Source organism: Phyllobates terribilis, unplaced genomic scaffold (genome assembly GCF_046119375.1).
Source record: "Phyllobates terribilis strain yellow unplaced genomic scaffold, ASM4611937v1 Scaffold_12__6_contigs__length_324123572, whole genome shotgun sequence".
Taxonomy (NCBI): domain Eukaryota; kingdom Metazoa; phylum Chordata; class Amphibia; order Anura; family Dendrobatidae; genus Phyllobates; species Phyllobates terribilis.
In genome coordinates, this window is record NW_027362772.1 from 144,586,108 (window position 1) to 144,604,088 (window position 17,981).

At 42.0% G+C, this 17,981-nt stretch overlaps 1 protein-coding gene across 2 annotated transcripts in view; it reads right to left on the reverse strand.

Moving 5' to 3' along the window:
* The window catches only part of LOC141172290 (BAR/IMD domain-containing adapter protein 2-like), a 200,227-nt gene that overhangs the window by 126,476 nt on the left and 55,770 nt on the right, over positions 1–17,981 (reverse strand). For both annotated transcript variants that reach the window (XM_073656318.1, XM_073656317.1), the window contains one exon: positions 9,233–9,308. In XM_073656318.1, coding sequence (XP_073512419.1) covers positions 9,233–9,308 — 76 coding nt within the window. The remainder of the gene's footprint in view (positions 1–9,232; positions 9,309–17,981) is intronic.

The following is a 17,981-nucleotide window of genomic DNA, read 5'->3' on the forward strand; positions in this document are numbered from 1 at the left end:
AAATAGACTCTTCAGAGAGGAAGAGGACAAGAACTCTAATAATTGGTTGACGGTTGAATTGGATTTTAAGCTTCTCTCAAGAGGACGACTCAAGGAGGTACACACATGGACATAATTGTTGGTACCCTTCTGTTTCAATTGAAATCTAATAAACATCAGACATTGATTTTGAATTGTGGTTCAACTGAAAAATTAAAGAAAAGAAATGATGACACCCCTAGAAAGATTGAAATAATTTGACCTTAGGGACATGTGTATCCTGTAATTAGCATCACAGATGTCTACAAACTTGTAACCAGTCTGTCGTCTATTTAAAGGGTGAAAAGTAGTCACTGTGCTGTTTGGTATCATGGAGTGTACCACACTGAACATGGACCAAATAAAATTAAGGAGAGAGTTCTCTCAGGAGATTAGAATGAAAATTATAGAAAAACATGTTAAAGGTAAAGGCTATAACACCATCTCCAAACAGCTTGATGTTCCAGCCAGAGATTGTGATCTCTTCATCCGAGTGCTCTAAAAAATGTGACAGGGCCACGTAAAAAAAACAGTGCAAAAATAAGTTCTATTGCAACCCACTCTGAAAGGAGAAGGGCCCCCAACAAACCATTCTCAATTCCTTGGAGCCAGAAGGCCACAGAAACGAATTGGGAGTAGTGGCTAACCTTCGACAAAGCTCATGGAAAGTCCAAGTCATGCTCCTTCATCCACCCAGGCAGCCACTCAAGTGAAACCAGGAGCCAATCTAGACTCTTAAGGAGGGGAGCCTGGGGTTTTGCATCGGGGAGAGGAACTTGATGGCTACACACTGCCTCCCCTAGATCGTTCAGGAGGGAAGCCTTAAGGGAACCGCATCTCGACACAGTACACAAGCAAAAAGTGACACAGTGTGAAAAACAAGAAGGTCCAGATTAAGGGTGTGCGCTCAGAAAGTGTGAATGAAAAGTACTGTGCAAATGTGCAATACAATTCAGTGGGTTTCCCATGCTAAGAGAGTTTAGGCACCCCAGGGTCACCACTCCTGAGGCACTGTGCACCTCGGGCTCTCAAACTAACCCGGCCTAATGGTTTTGATCCTGGAAAGCCAGGGTCTCCACTGAATGAGTATATAAGCTATTCGGCATAGTGCCCAGCGCACCGCTACCATCGTGCATGATGTGTCAGTCTACTAGGGCGGCCCAGACAAATACTACCTTTACGAACAATATTACACTTGATCTTAGCCAAAAGGCCGGAAAGTTAAGGGTTCGACCATTTTTGTCCAGGCCATTTTATAGTTTGTTTTTAAAAAATTTTCTTTTGAACCAAAATTCAAAAGCAAAAAAGCAAAGTCTGATTTTAATTAGTTGATATTCATTAAATTTAAAATGACTTTTGTTAGTTTCGAGTTATTTCAGTGACCACTGTCGGTTTTTCTTACTTTCACAGAAGAGGATCCACAACTCTGTCCATATGTGTCTTTCTACCAATAACATTTCTGGTCAGGGTGTTGCGTGGGAGACTTTAAATCTCGCCTCTCTCAATCATCCTGCACTTTAAGTTTATCTTAATATATCTCTAGTGTTGTTGGACTGTATCGGGATATTTCTACATTTATAAATGCCAAATCCTGTGTAATGTTAATAGTTTCCAATATCTGAAGTATCAGCAATGGAATTCATATACCGCTGCCACGTTTCAGATACATGTCAGGGTTTTTTTTCTCACAGAAATGGACTAATTCAATGGACTGTAACTAAGGCACAGTTATGAGACATGTTATTCTCCCTTGACCCTACAATAACTTTTATTCAGGTGTGGATCAATAAAAAAAAAAAAAGATTATTGCAAATGGCTTTGAGCCGCTAATAAAACACAGCTCCTTATATCATGCCATTTATTAGAGGCCGTTGTGAAAATAAGCTACTGGGAACTTGAATGTATAACTTCCGTTCCTTAGCCCTCAGTGTATAACATCCGGCCCCTCTGACCCCGGTGTATAACATGCGGCCCCATAGTCCATAGTGTATAACATCCAGCTCTCCAACCTTGGTGTATAACACCTCACCCCATTGCCCCCAATGTATAACATCCGGACCCGGTGTATAACATCTGGCTCCATTGCCCATGGTGTACAACATCCAGCCCCCCTGGCCCTGGTGTATAAAATCCAGCCCCTTGTTCCCTCCCGGTGTATAACATCCGGCCCCATTACCCATGGTGTATAACATCCAGCCCCCCGACCTTGGTGTATAACATCCAACCCCATTGCCCCAATGTATAACATCCAGCCCTCCCGACCCTGATGTATAACATCCGGTCCCTCAGCCCTGAACTCACTCATGCCGGCGTGGTCCTGCAATAGAAGCCACCGGGCTAACAAGTCCGTACATGACATTTCTTCCTCCTAAATCTTCCTCCATCACCAATGACTGATATTATTGAGAAGTGGAAGGAACCGCAGCAACTCAGCCACGTGAAGTTTGTACAGTATACACATATATACAGTTATATGAAAAAGTTTGGGCACCCCTATTAATCTTAAGCTTAATGTTTTATAAAAATTGGTGTTTTTGCAACAGCTATTTCAGTTTGATATATGTAATAACTGTTGGACACGGTAATGTTTCTGCCTTGAAATGAGGTTTATTGTACTAACAGAAAATGCGCAATCTGCATTCAAACAAAATTTGACAGGTGCACAAGTATGGGCACCTCACCAGAAAAGTGACATTAATATTTAGTAGATCTTCCTTTTGCAAAAATAACAGCCTCTAGTCTCTTCCTGTAGCTTTTAATGAGTTCCTGGATCCTGGATGAAGGTATTTTTGACCATTCCTCTTTACAAAACATTTCCAGTTCAGTTAAGTTTGATGGTCGCCGAGCATGGACAGCCCTCTTCAAATGATCCCACAGATGTTCAATGATATTCAGGTCTGGGGACTGGGATGGCCATTCCAGAACATTGTATTTGTTCCTCTGCATGAATGCCTGAGTAGATTTGGAGCGGTGTTTTGGATCATTGTCTTGCTGAAAGATCCATCCCCTGCGTAACTTCAACTTTATCACTGATTCTTAAACATTATTGTCAAGAATCTGCTGATACTGAGTAGGATCCATGCGTCCCTCAACTTTAACAAGATTCCCGGTGCCGGCATTGGCCACACAGCCCCAAAGCATGATGGAACCTCCACCAAATTTTACTGTGGGTAGCAAGTGTTTTTCTTGGTATGCTGTGTTTTTTTGCCGCCATGCATAACGCCTTTTTGTATGACCAAACAACTCAATCTTGGTTTCATCAGTCCACAGGACCTTCTTCCAAAAAGAAATTGGCTTCTCCAAATGTGCTTTTGCATACCTCAGCCGACTCTGTTTGTGGCGTGCTTGCAGAAACGGCTTCTTTCGCATCACTCTCCCATACAGCTTCTCCTTGTGCAAAGTGCGTTGTATAGTTGACCGATGCACAGTGACACCATCTGCAGCAAGTTGATGCTGCAGCTCTCTGGAGGTGGTCTGAAGATTGTCCTTGACTGATCTCACCATTCTTCTTCTGTGCCTTTCTGATGTTTTTCTTGGCCTGCCACTTCTGGTCTTAACAAGAACTGTCCCTGTGTTCTTCCATTTCCTTACTATGTTCCTCACAGTGGAAACTGGCAGGTTAAATCTCTGAGACAGCTTTTTGTATCCTTCCCCTGAACAACTATGTTGAATAATCTTTGTTTTCAGATAATTTTACAGTTGTTTTGAGGAGCCCATGATGCCACTCTTCAGAGGAGATTCAAACAGGAGAACAACTTGCAAGTGGCCACTTTAAGTAGCTTTTCTCATGATTGCATACACCTGGCTATGAAGTTCAAAGCTCAATGAGGTTACAAAACCAAAAAAAGTGCTTTAGTAAGTCAGTAAAAAGTAGGTAGGAGTATTTAAAACAAGAAAATGATAAGGGTGCCCATACTTATGCACCTGTCAAATTTTGTTTGAATGCAGATTGCACATTTTCTGTTAGTACGATAAACCTCATTTCAAGGCAGAAACATTACTGTGTCCAACAGTTATTACATATATCAAACTGAAATAGCTGTTGCAAAAACACCAATTTTAAGAAAACATTAAGCTTAAGATTAATAGGGGTGCCCAAACTTTTTCATATAACTGTATATATATATATATATATATATATATATATATATATACACACACAGTGCTGCTCACCACTATTGGCACCCCTTCATTTTTTCATAGACTGTATAATATCTTCAAAAATAAATGGAAATGTACCAAAGTTATAGCCTCAGGATTTTTTAATTAGTGATCCAAAGTAATACAACAATAAAACATTGTTTTTAAACTTCCATGTTGCAATTTCAAAGAAAAACAGAATAAACAGCATGTGCAGCAATGAAGCCACCCCTAATTAATACTTGGTCGCACACCCTTTGGCATTGCTGACAGCCTCCAAACGTTTCTTGTAGCCATCTATAAGCTTCTTACACTTCTCAGCTGGAATTTTCTCCCACTCTTCCTTTGCAGTTTGTTCAAGCTCTTGAATGTTTGCAGGGTTCTTTTCCCAATGGCAGATTTCAGCTCACCCCAAAGATTTTCAATAGCATTGAGGTCAGGACTCATTGCTGGTCATTTTAAAACAGTCCGTTTTTTTCTTTTTCAAGCATTCTAGTGGACTTTTGAATGTGTTCTTTGGGTCATTGTCTTGCTGGAGGACCCATGATCTTCGACTCTAACCAGGTTTTTTTAACTGGGAAGTACATTTTGCTCTAAAATCTCTTGATAATTCTCTGATTTCATGATTCCTGTGATACAGTCAAAGCCTCCAGTACCAGATGCAGCAAAGCAACCCCACAGCATTATGGATCCTCCATCGTGCTTAACTGCTGGTAAGGTGTTCTTTTCCTTATCAGCTTCATAGCGCCTTCTGTAAACAAACTGTTGCTTTGCATTGCCAAAAAGCTCTATTTTTGTTTCATCTGTCCACAGAACATTTTCCCAGAAGGATTGTGGTTTGTCAAGGTACTCTTTGGCAAAGATCAGTTGTTCCTTTTTATGTCTTTTCTTCAGCAATGGTTTCTTCCTTGGCCTTCGCCCATAAAGCTCTGCTTGGTTTAGTCTGTGACGTATGGTACTTGTTGAAACCATGACCCCAGACTGTTCCAGGTTGGCCTTCAGGTCTTTGGATGTTTGACATGATGCTTTTTCCACCATTCGCACCAACCTTCAAAAACATCTCTTGTCAATTTTCCTCTTTCTCCCACGTCCAGGGAGATTCCTGATGGTTCCATGCTTGGAAAACTTCTTAATAACATTGCACACTATTCAAACTGGGATACCAAGGTCTTTAGAGATGGCCTTATACCCTTTAGAAGTCTTGTGTTTGCTAATAATAGTAGTTCTGATGTCCTCAGACAGCTCCTTCGTCTTCACCATTGTGACAAAGGAATAGGCCCTGCCATGTGGCTTTTTAAAACACTGAAGTCATCATTCATTGGCGAATTCATGTCACATGGGCACCGACAATTAATCATAGGTGAATCTCTTTTGTGATTTACCACAGGCGAGTAAAAATGTGTTTCCATACTAAATTAATGTAAAGGGTGCCAATACCAGTGACACAACAAGCTTTAGGTTTTTCTATTTATCCCTGCCATAGTTTTTTGTTTTAAATTATTGTTTATCATTTGTTCTATTGTATTTAACACGCGTGCCCTATACAAAAACACTGTTTCACTTGATTCATTTTTTTCAGGAGATATTCCACATTATGGACTTAAACTTCAAGGGTGCCAATAACGATGAGCAGGACTGTATATATGTAGGACTGTATATTTGTCCTTCTGTCTCCAGCCACACGCAGTGTGGCCGGACACAGAAGGACACATCCCAGACAGTGAGGAGGATGATGCTGGAGGAGGAGTGTGATAGTGGTATGTGTAGGCGCTGACCACAAGCCGCGATCTCCGGCGCCAGTGGGGACATACTGTGATCTTCAAAAAGACTGGAGGAGGGGAGAGGCGCCGGAGTCCGAGCCTGCATATAGTGCAGACAATAAAAATAAAATGGCGTCGGAATCAGCACGTGCACATACCGCCCTATCCGGCGCTATTTTGTTGAAGAAACTGAAAATCTGTCTTCAACAAGATGGCGCCGGAGATTGAGCTATACGCAGGCGCTGAATCCAGCACCACACTCCTCCTCTGGCCTCTCTGGAGATCACGGTGTCTCCAACAAGATAGCGTGGTATGCGCATGCGCTGATTCCGGTGCCATTTTTTTTAAATAACACAGGCGACGCCCTGCAGGGGAGGCTGGAAAGGTGAGTAGGAGTGTTTTTTTTCTATTTATGGATGGATGGATGGATATATACCAGGATGGGTGACCAGGATTGAGGAGCATATACCAGGATGGGGAACCAGGATGGGGGAAGCATATACCAGGATGGTGGAGCGTGGACCAGGATGGGGGCGCATATACCAGGATGGGGGACCAGGATTGGGAAGCATATACCAGGATGGGGGAAAGCGTATACCAGGATGGGGACCAGGATTGGGGAACATACACTAGGATGGGTAAAAGCATATACCAGGATGGGGGACCAGGATTGAGGAGCATATACCAGGATGGGTAAAAGCATATACCAGGATGGGAGACCAGGGTGAGGGGAAGCTTATACCAGGATGGACCAGGATGGGGTACCAGGATGGGGGAGTATATACCAGGATGGGGGAGCATATACCAGGATGGTGGACCAGTATGGGGGAGCATATACCAGGATAGGGGACCAGGATGGGGGGACCATATACCAGGATGGGGGACCAGAATGGGGAGCATATACCAAGATAGGGGACCAGTATGAGGGGAGCATATACCAGGATAGGGGACCAGGATGGGGGGGGCATATACCAGGATGGGGGACCATATACCAGGATGGGGGACCATATACCAGGATGATGGAGCATATACCAGGATTGGGGAGCATATACCAGGTTGGGGGACCAGGATGGGGAAGCATATACCAGGATGGTAGACCATGATGGGTTAGCATATAACTGGATGGGGGAGCATATATATCAGGATGGGGGACCATATACCAGGATGGGGGAGCATATACCAGGATGAGGGAGCATATACCAGGATGAGGGAGAGTATACAGGATGGTAGACTATGATGGGTTAGCATATAACTGGATGGGGGAGCATATATATCAGGATGGGGGACCAGGATTGAGGAGCATATACCAGAATGGGGAACCAGGATGGGGGGAAGCATATACCAGGATGGGGGAGCATGGACCAGGATGGGTAGCATATACCAGGATGGGGGACCAGGATTGGGAAGCATATACCAGGATGGGGGAAAGCATATACCAGGATGGGGACCAGGATTGGGGAACATATACTAGTATGGGTAAAAGCATATAACAGGATGGGGGACTAGGATTGGGGAGCATATACCAGGATGGATAAAAGCATATACCAGGATGGGGGACCAGGGTGAGGGGAAGCTTATACCAGGATGGACCAGGATGGGGGAGTATATACCAGGATGGGGGAGCATATACCAGGATGGTGGACCAGTATGGGAGAGCATATACCAGGATAGGGGACCAGGATGGGGGGACCATATACCAGGATGGGGGACCAGAATGGGGAACATATACCAAGATAGGGGACCAGTATGAGGGGAGCATATACCAGGATAGGGGACCAGGATGGGGGGCATATACCAGGATGGGGGACCATATACCAGGATGGGGGACCATATACCAGGATGAGGGAGCATATACCAGGATTGGGGTGCATATACCAAGAAGAGGGAGCATATACCAGGATGGGGGACCAGGATGGGGAAGCATATACCAGGATGGTAGACCATGATGGGTTAGCATATAACTGGATGGGGGAGCATATATGTCAGGATGGGGGGACCATATACTGGTATGGTGAGCATATACCAGGATGAGGGAGCATATACCAGGATGAGGGAGCATATACCAGGATGGTAGACTATGATGGGTTAGCATATACCAGGATGGGGGAGCATATACCAGGATGAGGGAGCATATACCAGGATGGGGGACCAGATACCAGGATGGAGTACCAAATACCATGATTGGGAAGCATATACTAGGATGAGGGAGCATATACCAGGATGGGGAGCATATACCAGGATGGTAGACCATGATGGGTTAGCATATAACTGGATGGGGGAGCATATATATCAGGATTGGGGACCATATGCCAGTATGGGGGGCCATATACCAGGATGGGGGAGCATATACCAGGATGAGGGAGCATAAACCAGGATGAGGGAGCATATACCAGGATGGTAGACTATGATGGGTTAGCATATACCAGGATGAGGGAGCATATACCAGGATGAGGGAGCATATGCCAGGATGGGGGACCAGATACCAGGATGGAGTAACAAATACCATGATTGGGAAGCATATACTAGGATGAAGGAGCATATACCAGGATGGGGAGCATATACCAGGATGGTAGACCATGATGGGTTAGCATATAGCTGGATGGGGGACCATATATATCAGGATTGGGGACCATATGCCAGGATGGGGGGCCATATACCAGGATGGGGGACCTAATACCAGGATGGAGGACCATATACTAGAAATTGAGAAGCATATAGCAGGATGAGGGAGCATATACCAGGATGGGGAGCATATACCAAGATAGGGGATCATATACCAGGATGGGGGACCAGGATGGTGGAGAATATACCAGGATGGGGGAGCATATACCAGGATGGGGGATCAGTATGGGAGACCAGGATGGGGGAGCACATACCAGGATGAGGGACCAGGATGAAGGAGCATATAAAAGGATGGGGGAGCATGTATCAGGATGGGGGAGCATATACCAGGATGGGGGAGCATAGCCCAGGATAGGGGACCATATACCAATAAAAATGCTCACCACCAGGGGTAGAACAGGTTCAATAGCTAATATATATACATATCTATCTCTATCTAGCTATATCTCTATCTATCTATCTATCTATCTATCTATCTATCTATCTATATATATATATATATATGTATACACACACATACATACATACACATAAGGATATATATATTCCACATTAAGTTAGACCAAAAGAAAAACCACTGTACTGTATCATAGCCATACTAGGCAGACAATGTATAATTTGCATCTATCCCCTTTAATAATATTCTTATTATAACACATAAATATTGTAAATGTCCAACTAAAAAATAATACCTGAAAGTGCTTTCTCATAATGTTTGCCCATCGTCACAAAGTTCTTAAGACTTGGGTTGAATTGGTCTAATATAACCTGTGAAAGAAAGGAGAAGATATCACTCACCCATAAAAAGCCATAATGTCATGGTTATCAAAAATGTTCCCATTAAAAGAAGGCAAAGTCTGGATAGTTGCTGATATTTCTGATTTCTTGTGGTTGGTATTTTGAAGTTGTTAGCAGCAACCAATATTATCTTCTTGTTTTTCCCTTAAACCTTTCCGGACCAAGTGATTTTTCATTTTTGTGCTTTTGTTTTTTCCTCCCCTTTTTCCATGAGCCATAACTTTTTTTATTCTTCTACTGACATAACTGTATGAAGTTAAATTAATTCAGAATTTAAAAAATGTGTTTTTCTCCATGAGAACCATCACATTTTTTATTTTTCCAGCAATGGAGCTGTGTAAAGGTTTATTTTTTGCTTGGTGAGCTGTCCTTTTTATTGATACTGTTTTGAGGTACATATAACATTTTAATTCCTTTCTATTGCATTTTTTTAAGGTGCTAGCTACTGCATGAATGGTATTCATCCATTTCAATGCCTGAGTTAGTGACTGACAGTGGCATCTGAATGGTTGACAGCGGCATCTGAATGGTTGACAGCAGCGATCAGAACCGGCTCCAGTGTATAATGCTGCAACCTTCTGCCATGTGTGGTGTGGACTCAACTCCTGAACCTGCTTTGCAAATGAAGACCCCAAAATGTACTATCACTTAAATACAGTGAGAAGAATAGATGATTCCCTCTATTTTAGTTTTCTATTGATTCAAAAAGTAGTTCCATTTTTTAAATTGTGCACCTTTTTGCTCTTTTGCTGTTACGTTTCAAAAAGCTGATCAGGTTTGAAAAAAAAAGGAGGTTTGATCAACTGACATGCAACAAATTTACTACTATGTGGGCCAGAAATCTGCAGAAATCTATACAGTCATGGCCAAAAATGTTGGCACCCTTGAAATTGTTTCAGAAAATTAAGTGTTTCTCCCAGAAAATTTTTGTAATTACGCATGTTTTGTTATGCATATGTTTATTTCCTTTGTGTGTATTGGAACAACAACAAAATAGAGAAAAAGGGCAAATTATGGAGATGGATTTGTAACCTAGAGATTGTTGATATTTTTCAACTATTTTGGATCTCAAATCCTCAGACAGTTCTCTTCTCCTCTGTCTGTTCTCCGTGCTTAGTGTGGCACATAGGCACATAGGCAAAGATTGAGTCAACTTCTCCCTTTTTTATCTGGTTTGAGGTCGGATTTTCATATTGCTCACACCTGTTACTTGCCACAGGTGAGTTTGAGCAAGCATCACATGCTTGAAACAAAGTTGTTTACCCACAATTTTGGAAAGGTGCAAACTATTTTGTCCTGCCCATTTTTGGGGTATTGTGTGAAATTATGTCCAATTTGCCTTTTTTTCTCCACTTTTTTTATGTTGTTCCAATACACACAAAGGAAATAAACCTGTGATTCACAAATGTTTCGTTGTTAGGTGTCCAATGGGTTATTATGATAAAACCCAATGCAAATATTGTAAAAAAGTCAGAGGGCTCCTAAATCATTTTTTTCCTCTATTTGCTATCAATCCTTGAGGTAAGTGGAGTGAGTCATAAAAAAATCCATGATTCTTTTGTGATTCACGCCGCAGTTGCATCGCAAGAACTTCTGTAAATTCCAAGACACTTACAAGATAATCCAATCATTACCTTAATGTAGAATTTTCTGAGGACACTTCTGACCCAAGGGTTAAACCTCTTATAGTAAGGGAAATCCTGATACTAGTTAACACATGATTAATAGCTATTTTATATAGCCTGTCTGATTATGTCCAGATTACAGTTCCTATAATTGCATACACAAGTATGGAATGATATAACTGATTCACACATCAGATACTTCTATATCTACCGTCATTTATAGACGTTACTGTAAAAACATTGGAAGTGCTAGTGTAGAATAATAGAACAGGAAAGTGGACAAGAACAATACAGATGCTTCAGGGTTTTAAGAAGGGTTTCTTATTCCAGGCCTTTTCACATGATGCGTCTTTGTCGCAGAAAAAACACAGCGTTTTACAATACCAAAGTGAATGATATTTCTGAAATCTCATGCACACACTAATTATTTTTTCTTTGAAGATTTGAACCTTCAAAGCGTTTTGTCAAATCAGCAGCGTGTCAATTTTTTCACCATTTTTGCAGCGTTTTTCACCCATTCAAATAATTGGGGAAAAACAGAAGTAGAAACACATCAAAAACACAGGCAAGAAAAAAGTGTAAAAATGTACATATTTTTGCAGCATTTGTAACATTTTTTTCTGCCAACACTCTTGTTTTTTGCTGCGGAAAAATCTGCAGCAAAAACTTAACATGTGCACATACCCTAACATGTCCCCCATCCTGCTTTTATAGTACTAGTGATGCTGATGACCCAAACATAACTAGCCAACAGCAATCCTCCCCTGGAGACAGTTTAGCCTTAGGTGGCCATACAAATTAGATGGCTGTCAGCCAAATGATGCTTTGGCTGATTGTTTGGCCAATAGCCAGCTCAGACAACTCTCCCATACACAGGAGCACTTACTTAATATGAAATCGGACATGGCTGATCGTCATCTCTTCTGACCCCATACACGTTAGACCATCTGCCGAACCTGTCGATATCAGCAGGTTGAGCCGACATTAGTCTAATGTGTATACTGGCCTTTAGACTGGATTACCACTCAAGGATACTAGATTGAGTATGATGGTTTGATAACTATGTTACAATAACTTTTTTATTAATGGAAGAAGAGAGATCAGTTTCTGTCACGGGTGTGTCAGGTGTGACAGACAGTCACTCGAGAGCCGGCTGTAGAGGGTCACTGCACTTGGCATTGCAGATGCCTTCTTGATTCCCTCATCTCTGTAGTAAAGTTATATCCTACTTCCTTTAGGACCCAGCAGCGACCTCCACCTTCTGCTGCTGATTGACACACCCTTGCTGGGTAGTTAAATAGTCTCAGTTTCTCCAGAGAGTCGCCGGTGATAGTTCTATGAACCTCTGTGCAGGCTTGGAGCACTAGCAGTCAGCTAGTTTCTTATCTGGTGCCATTGGAGGACACTTGGAGTTATCTCTCTGTTGTATCCTCAAGCAAAGTATATCCCCTTTGTTTTTCTACCTTGTCGTCTTTAGTTTGTAGTGGGGCTTGACAAGTGCTCACCCCATCCCTTCCCTATCTAGGGCCAAGCTCTAGGGATATTCAGGGCTTAGGTTCCTGCTAGGCAATAGGTGGGGAACCTATAAAGGGACGATAGGGGTGATATTAGATCTGCCTATGGGTCTCCACTCCCTCTTTCCCTTTGGACCCCACCCCCTTTCCTTCGTGTTGCACTTAGTCTTTACCTCACCTTGCGTGACAGTTTCATGTTGAGTTAAGGCTGTGTCTATGAGATTGGTGATGGACAGCCTTCTTTCTGCATGCATCACAATATTAACAAATGGAAGAGGAGATCCTCAACCACACTTATTAGAAATGATGTATCTCTCGGTCTCCTGGTGTCAAAACGTGATGGTTACTTCAATTGAAAAGGTTGGAGACATTTTAGGAGAAGTTGTACTAAAGGGATTTCCTAATATATCAATATTAATGACCTACTCTTAGTATAGGACATCAATATCAAATCATTCGGAGCTGACACCTGGCACCCCACTGATTAGCTTTTGTAACCTCCAACAGCCATCAGATGTAAATAGTGTACAGCACAGAAGATCAAGGCTCCATATACTGATTAGCGGCCAGATAATAGCAGCGGTACCTGGCAGAAGCCAGTAAACAGGATGACGGAGGTGTTAGAATCTATGTTGGTTTACTATTGGCCATCTTGTTGTGGTTTGCTGGCTTCTAGTCTTTTCCTCTGGTGATGGGTGTCTTGGTCACGTGATCTCCTCACTCTTTATTACTCAGCACCTGTCTCCCATTCCCCGCTGGACATCAGTGTTGTTACGCTTGAGCTCTGGCTAAGTTGCCTTGTTAAGTTCTTTGTGCTTTGGACAATTGATATCCTGGGACTTCTTGTTCCACCAGTTTTGTTCCCTTTAATCTACGTTTCTGCAACTAACTTTTCTGTTAGGAGGTCTCCTGTTTTTGCTCCCAGTCCTTAGATCTTTTAGGGACCACTTTCCCCTTCCTGCAGGTCTTTGTTTGAGTTCAGTGCAGGAGTTTCGGTGGGGTTATTCACAAGGAATAGGGAACTCACCCCAGCATAGGGTTAACCGTAAAAGATCTAAGGACTGGGAGCAAAAACAGGAGACCTCCTAAGAGACAATTTAGTTGCAGAAACGTAGATTAAAGGGAACTAAACAGGTGGAACAAGAAGTCCCAGAATATCAATTGTCCAAAGCACAAAGAACTTAACAAGGCAACTTAGCCAGAGCTCAAACGTAACAACACTGGTGTCCAACGTGGAATGGGAGACAGGTGCTGAGTAATAAAGAGTGAAGAGATCATGTGACCAAGACACCCAGCACCAGAGGAAAAGACTAGAAGCCAGCAAACCACAACAAGATGGCTGATAGTAAAACAATATAGATTCTAACAGGAGGAGTGTGGTGTTCTGTATACTGTTTACATGCGGCCAGTGCTGGAGGTCATAACTGATGATAGGTGGAGCTGCCAAGTGTCGCAACCCCTCCAATCTGATATTGATGAGAATAGGTCTTCAATATTAGATGTAGTAGAAAACCCCCTTTTAAGGCGATAACAAAAGGCCCCATTCTTTGGTCTACGCATACGCTGTTACAGAGAGGGGGTCCGCCTTAACTATTAAAATGAGGCCCCTTCACACTCAGTATTAATGCAATGCCAACACAACTCTCTTGTGTCAAACCCAAGACAGAGGTGGAAGCACTTCTCTGAATACAAGCACAGGGGCGGACATATCATTGGTGCAACCTGTGCAGACGCACAGGGGCCCAAGAGGTAAAGGCGCCACTACCACCTCCAAAGCAGGTGGAATTGTGCATTGTGATGAGCTTCTAGATTGCAAAGAGCACATATATTGTCCTTGTACAAGAGCCTCTTCTCTCTGTGTAAGAGGAGATACTGTAGATTCCCATCATACAGGTCAGTTCTTTTTTTATTCAACAGGAGTTGCCATTGTCCAGCAAGATGAAGAGAAAGGAAATGTCGGACAATGCAGAGTCAAACAGGATGCGCCATTACAGCCTTTTCGCACTATGTTTTCTTTTTTTCCTAAACATTTTTTAAACACTCTATCTTCAAAAAATGTAAATTCAAGCACATTTTCAAAGTCATGCAAATCTTAGACAGTGATGTGGATTTTTAAAGCGTGAAATCCACAGAAAATCTGGGTCAAACATTTAGCATTGATTGGTGTGAAATACGTCATAAATGCTTTTTTCAGTATACAGCTGAAACCAGTTTACATACACTATATAAAAAGACACCTCTGCATGTTTTTCTCAATATCTGACATGAAATCAGAATAAACCTTTCCCGTTTTAGGTCAATTAGGATTACAATAATTTTTAATATTTCCCAAATGCCAGAATAATGAGAGAGAGGGAATGTTTTAAGGCATTTTTATTACTTACTGCAAAGTCAAAAGTTTACATACACTAACGTTATTATGTCTTTAGACAATTCTGGACTGTCCCTATGATGATGTCATGAGTTTGGAAGCTTCTGATAGTTTTTTTGGCAACATCTGAGTTAATTAGAGACACACCTGTGGATGTATTTTAATGCACACCTGAAACACACTACTTTTTTGTGTAGCATCATGGAAAAGTCTAAAGAAATCAGCCAAGATGTCAGGAAGAAAACTGTGGACTGGCACATGTCTGGCTCATCTTTGAATACAATTTCAAGATACCTGAAGGTGCCTCGTTCATCTGTACAAACAATTATACGCAAGTACAAACAAGATGGGAATGTCCAGCCATCATACCGTTCATGAAGGAGACGGGTTCTGTGTCCCAGAGATGAACGTGATTTGGTCCGACATGTCAACCCAAGGACAAAAGCAAAATACCTTGTGAAGATGATGGCGGAAGTTGGTAAGATTGTGTCAATAACCACAGTGAAACGAGTACTGTATCAGCATGGGCTGAAAGGCCACTCTGCCAGCAAGAAGCCATTACTCCAAAAGAAACATAAAAAGCAGGATTAATGTTTGAAAATGCACACAGGAACAAAGACCTTAATTTTTGGAGACATGTCCTGTGGTCTGATGAAACTAAAATTGAACTTTTTGGGCATAATGACCATTGTTAAATTTGGTGGAAAAAGGGAGAAGATTGGAAGCCTAAGAACACCATCCCAACTGTGAAACACGGGGTGGCAGCATCATGTTGTGGGGTTGTTTTGCTGCAGGAGGGACTGCTGCCCTTCACAAAATAGATGGCATCATGAGAAAAGAAGATTATGTGGCAATACTGAAGCAACATCTCAAGACATCAATTAGGAAGTTAAAGCTACGGCAGAAATGGGTCTTCCAAATGGACAATGACTAGAAGCATACTGCCAAAATGGTAACAAAGTGGCTTAAGGATACCAAAGTCAATGTTTTGGAGTGGCCATCACAAAGCCCTGATCTCAATCCTACTGAAAATGTATAGGCAAAGCTGAAAAGGCAGGTGTGAGCAAGGTGACCTACAAACCTGGATCAGTTACACCAGTTTTGTCAGGAGGAATGGGCCCAAATTCTGACCAACTATTGTGAGAAGCTTGTGGAAGGATATCCCAAATGTTTCACCAAAGTCATTCAGTTTAAGGGCAATGGTATGAAATACTAATGAAATGTATGTAAACTTTTGAACTTGCAGTACGTAATAAAAATGGCTTAAAACATTCTCTCTCTCTTATTATTCTGGCATTTGGCAAATATTAAAAATGATGGTAATCCTAATTGTCCTAAAACGGGAAAGGTTTATTCTGATTTCATGTCAGATATTGAGAAAAACATGCATATGTGTCTTTTTATATAGTGTATGGAAACTTCTGGTTTCAACTGTATGAGATAGAATAGAGTTGTTTACATCAAAAATACATAAGTATACAGTACAGACCAAAAGTTTGGACACACCTTCTCATTTAAAGATTTTTTGTATTTTCTTGACTATGAAAATTGTACATTCACACTGAAGGCATCAAAACTATAAATTAACACATGTGGAATTATATACTTAACAAAAAAATGTGAAACAACTGAAAATATGTCTTATATTCTAGGTTCTTCAAAGTAGCCACCTCTTGCTTTGATGACTGCTTTGCACACTCTTGGCATTCTCTTGATGAGCTTCAAGAGGTAGTCACCGGAAATGGTTTTCACTTCACAGGTGTGCCCTGTCAGGTTTAATAAGTGGGATTTCTTGCCTTATAAATGGGGTTGGGACCATCAGTTGTGTTGTGCAGAAGTCTGGTGGATACACAGCTGATAGTCCTACTGAATAGACTGTTAGAATTTGTATTATGGCAAGAAAAAAGCAGCTAAGTAAAGAAAAATGAGTGGCCATCATTACTTTAAGAAATGAAGGTCAGTCAGTCCGAAAAAATTGGGAAAACTTTGAAAGTGTCCCCAAGTGCAGTTGCAAAAACCATCAAGCGCTACAAAGAAACTGGCTCACATGAGGACCGCCCCAGGAAAGGAAGACCAAGAGTCACCTCTGCTTCTGAGGATAAGTTTATCCAAGTCACAAGCCTCAGAAATTGCAGGTTAACAGCAGCTCAGATTAGAGACAAGGTCAATGCCACACAGAGTTCTAGCAGCAGACACATCTCTACAACAACTGTTAAGAGGAGACTTTGTGCAGCATGCCTTCATGGTAAAATAGCTGCTAGGAAACCACTGCTAAGGACAGGCAACAAGCAGAAGAGACTTGTTTGCGCTAAAGAACACAATGAATGGACATTAGACCAGTGGAAATCTGTGCTTTGGTCTGATGAGTCCAAATTTGAGATCTTTGGTTCCAACCACCATGTGTTTGTGCGACGCAGAAAAGGTGAACGGATGGACTCTACATGCCTGGTTCCCACCGTGAAGCATGGAGGAGGAGGTGTGATGGTGTGGGGGTGCTTTTCTGGTGATACTGTTGGGGATTTATTCAAAATTGAAGGCATACTGAACCAGCATGGCTACCACAGCATCTTGCAGCGGCATGCTATTCCATCCGGTTTGCATTTAGTTGGACCATCATTTATTTTTCAACAGGACAATGACCCCAAACACACCTCCAGGCTGTGTAAGGGCTATTTGACCAAGAGGGAGAGTGATGGGGTGCTACGCCAGATGACCTGGGCTCCACAGTCACCAGACCTGAACCCAATCGAGATGGTTTGGGGTGAGCTGGACTGCAGAGTGAAGGCAAAAGGGCCAACAAGTGCTAAGCATCGCTGGGAACTCCTTCAAGATTGTTGGAAGACCATTTCCGGTGACTACCTCTTGAAGCTCATCAAGAAAATGCCAAGAGTGTGCAAAGCAATCATCAAAGCAAAAGGTGGCTACTTTGAAGAACCTAGAATATAAGACATATTTTCAGTTGTTTCACACTTTTTTGTTAAGTATATAATTCCACATGTGTTAATTCATAGTTTTGATGCCTTCAGTGTGAATGTACAATTTTCATAGTCATGAAAATAAAGAAAAATCTTTAAATGAGAAGGTGTGTCCAAACATTTGGTCTGTACTGTATATAGTCAATAAGGCAACCTAT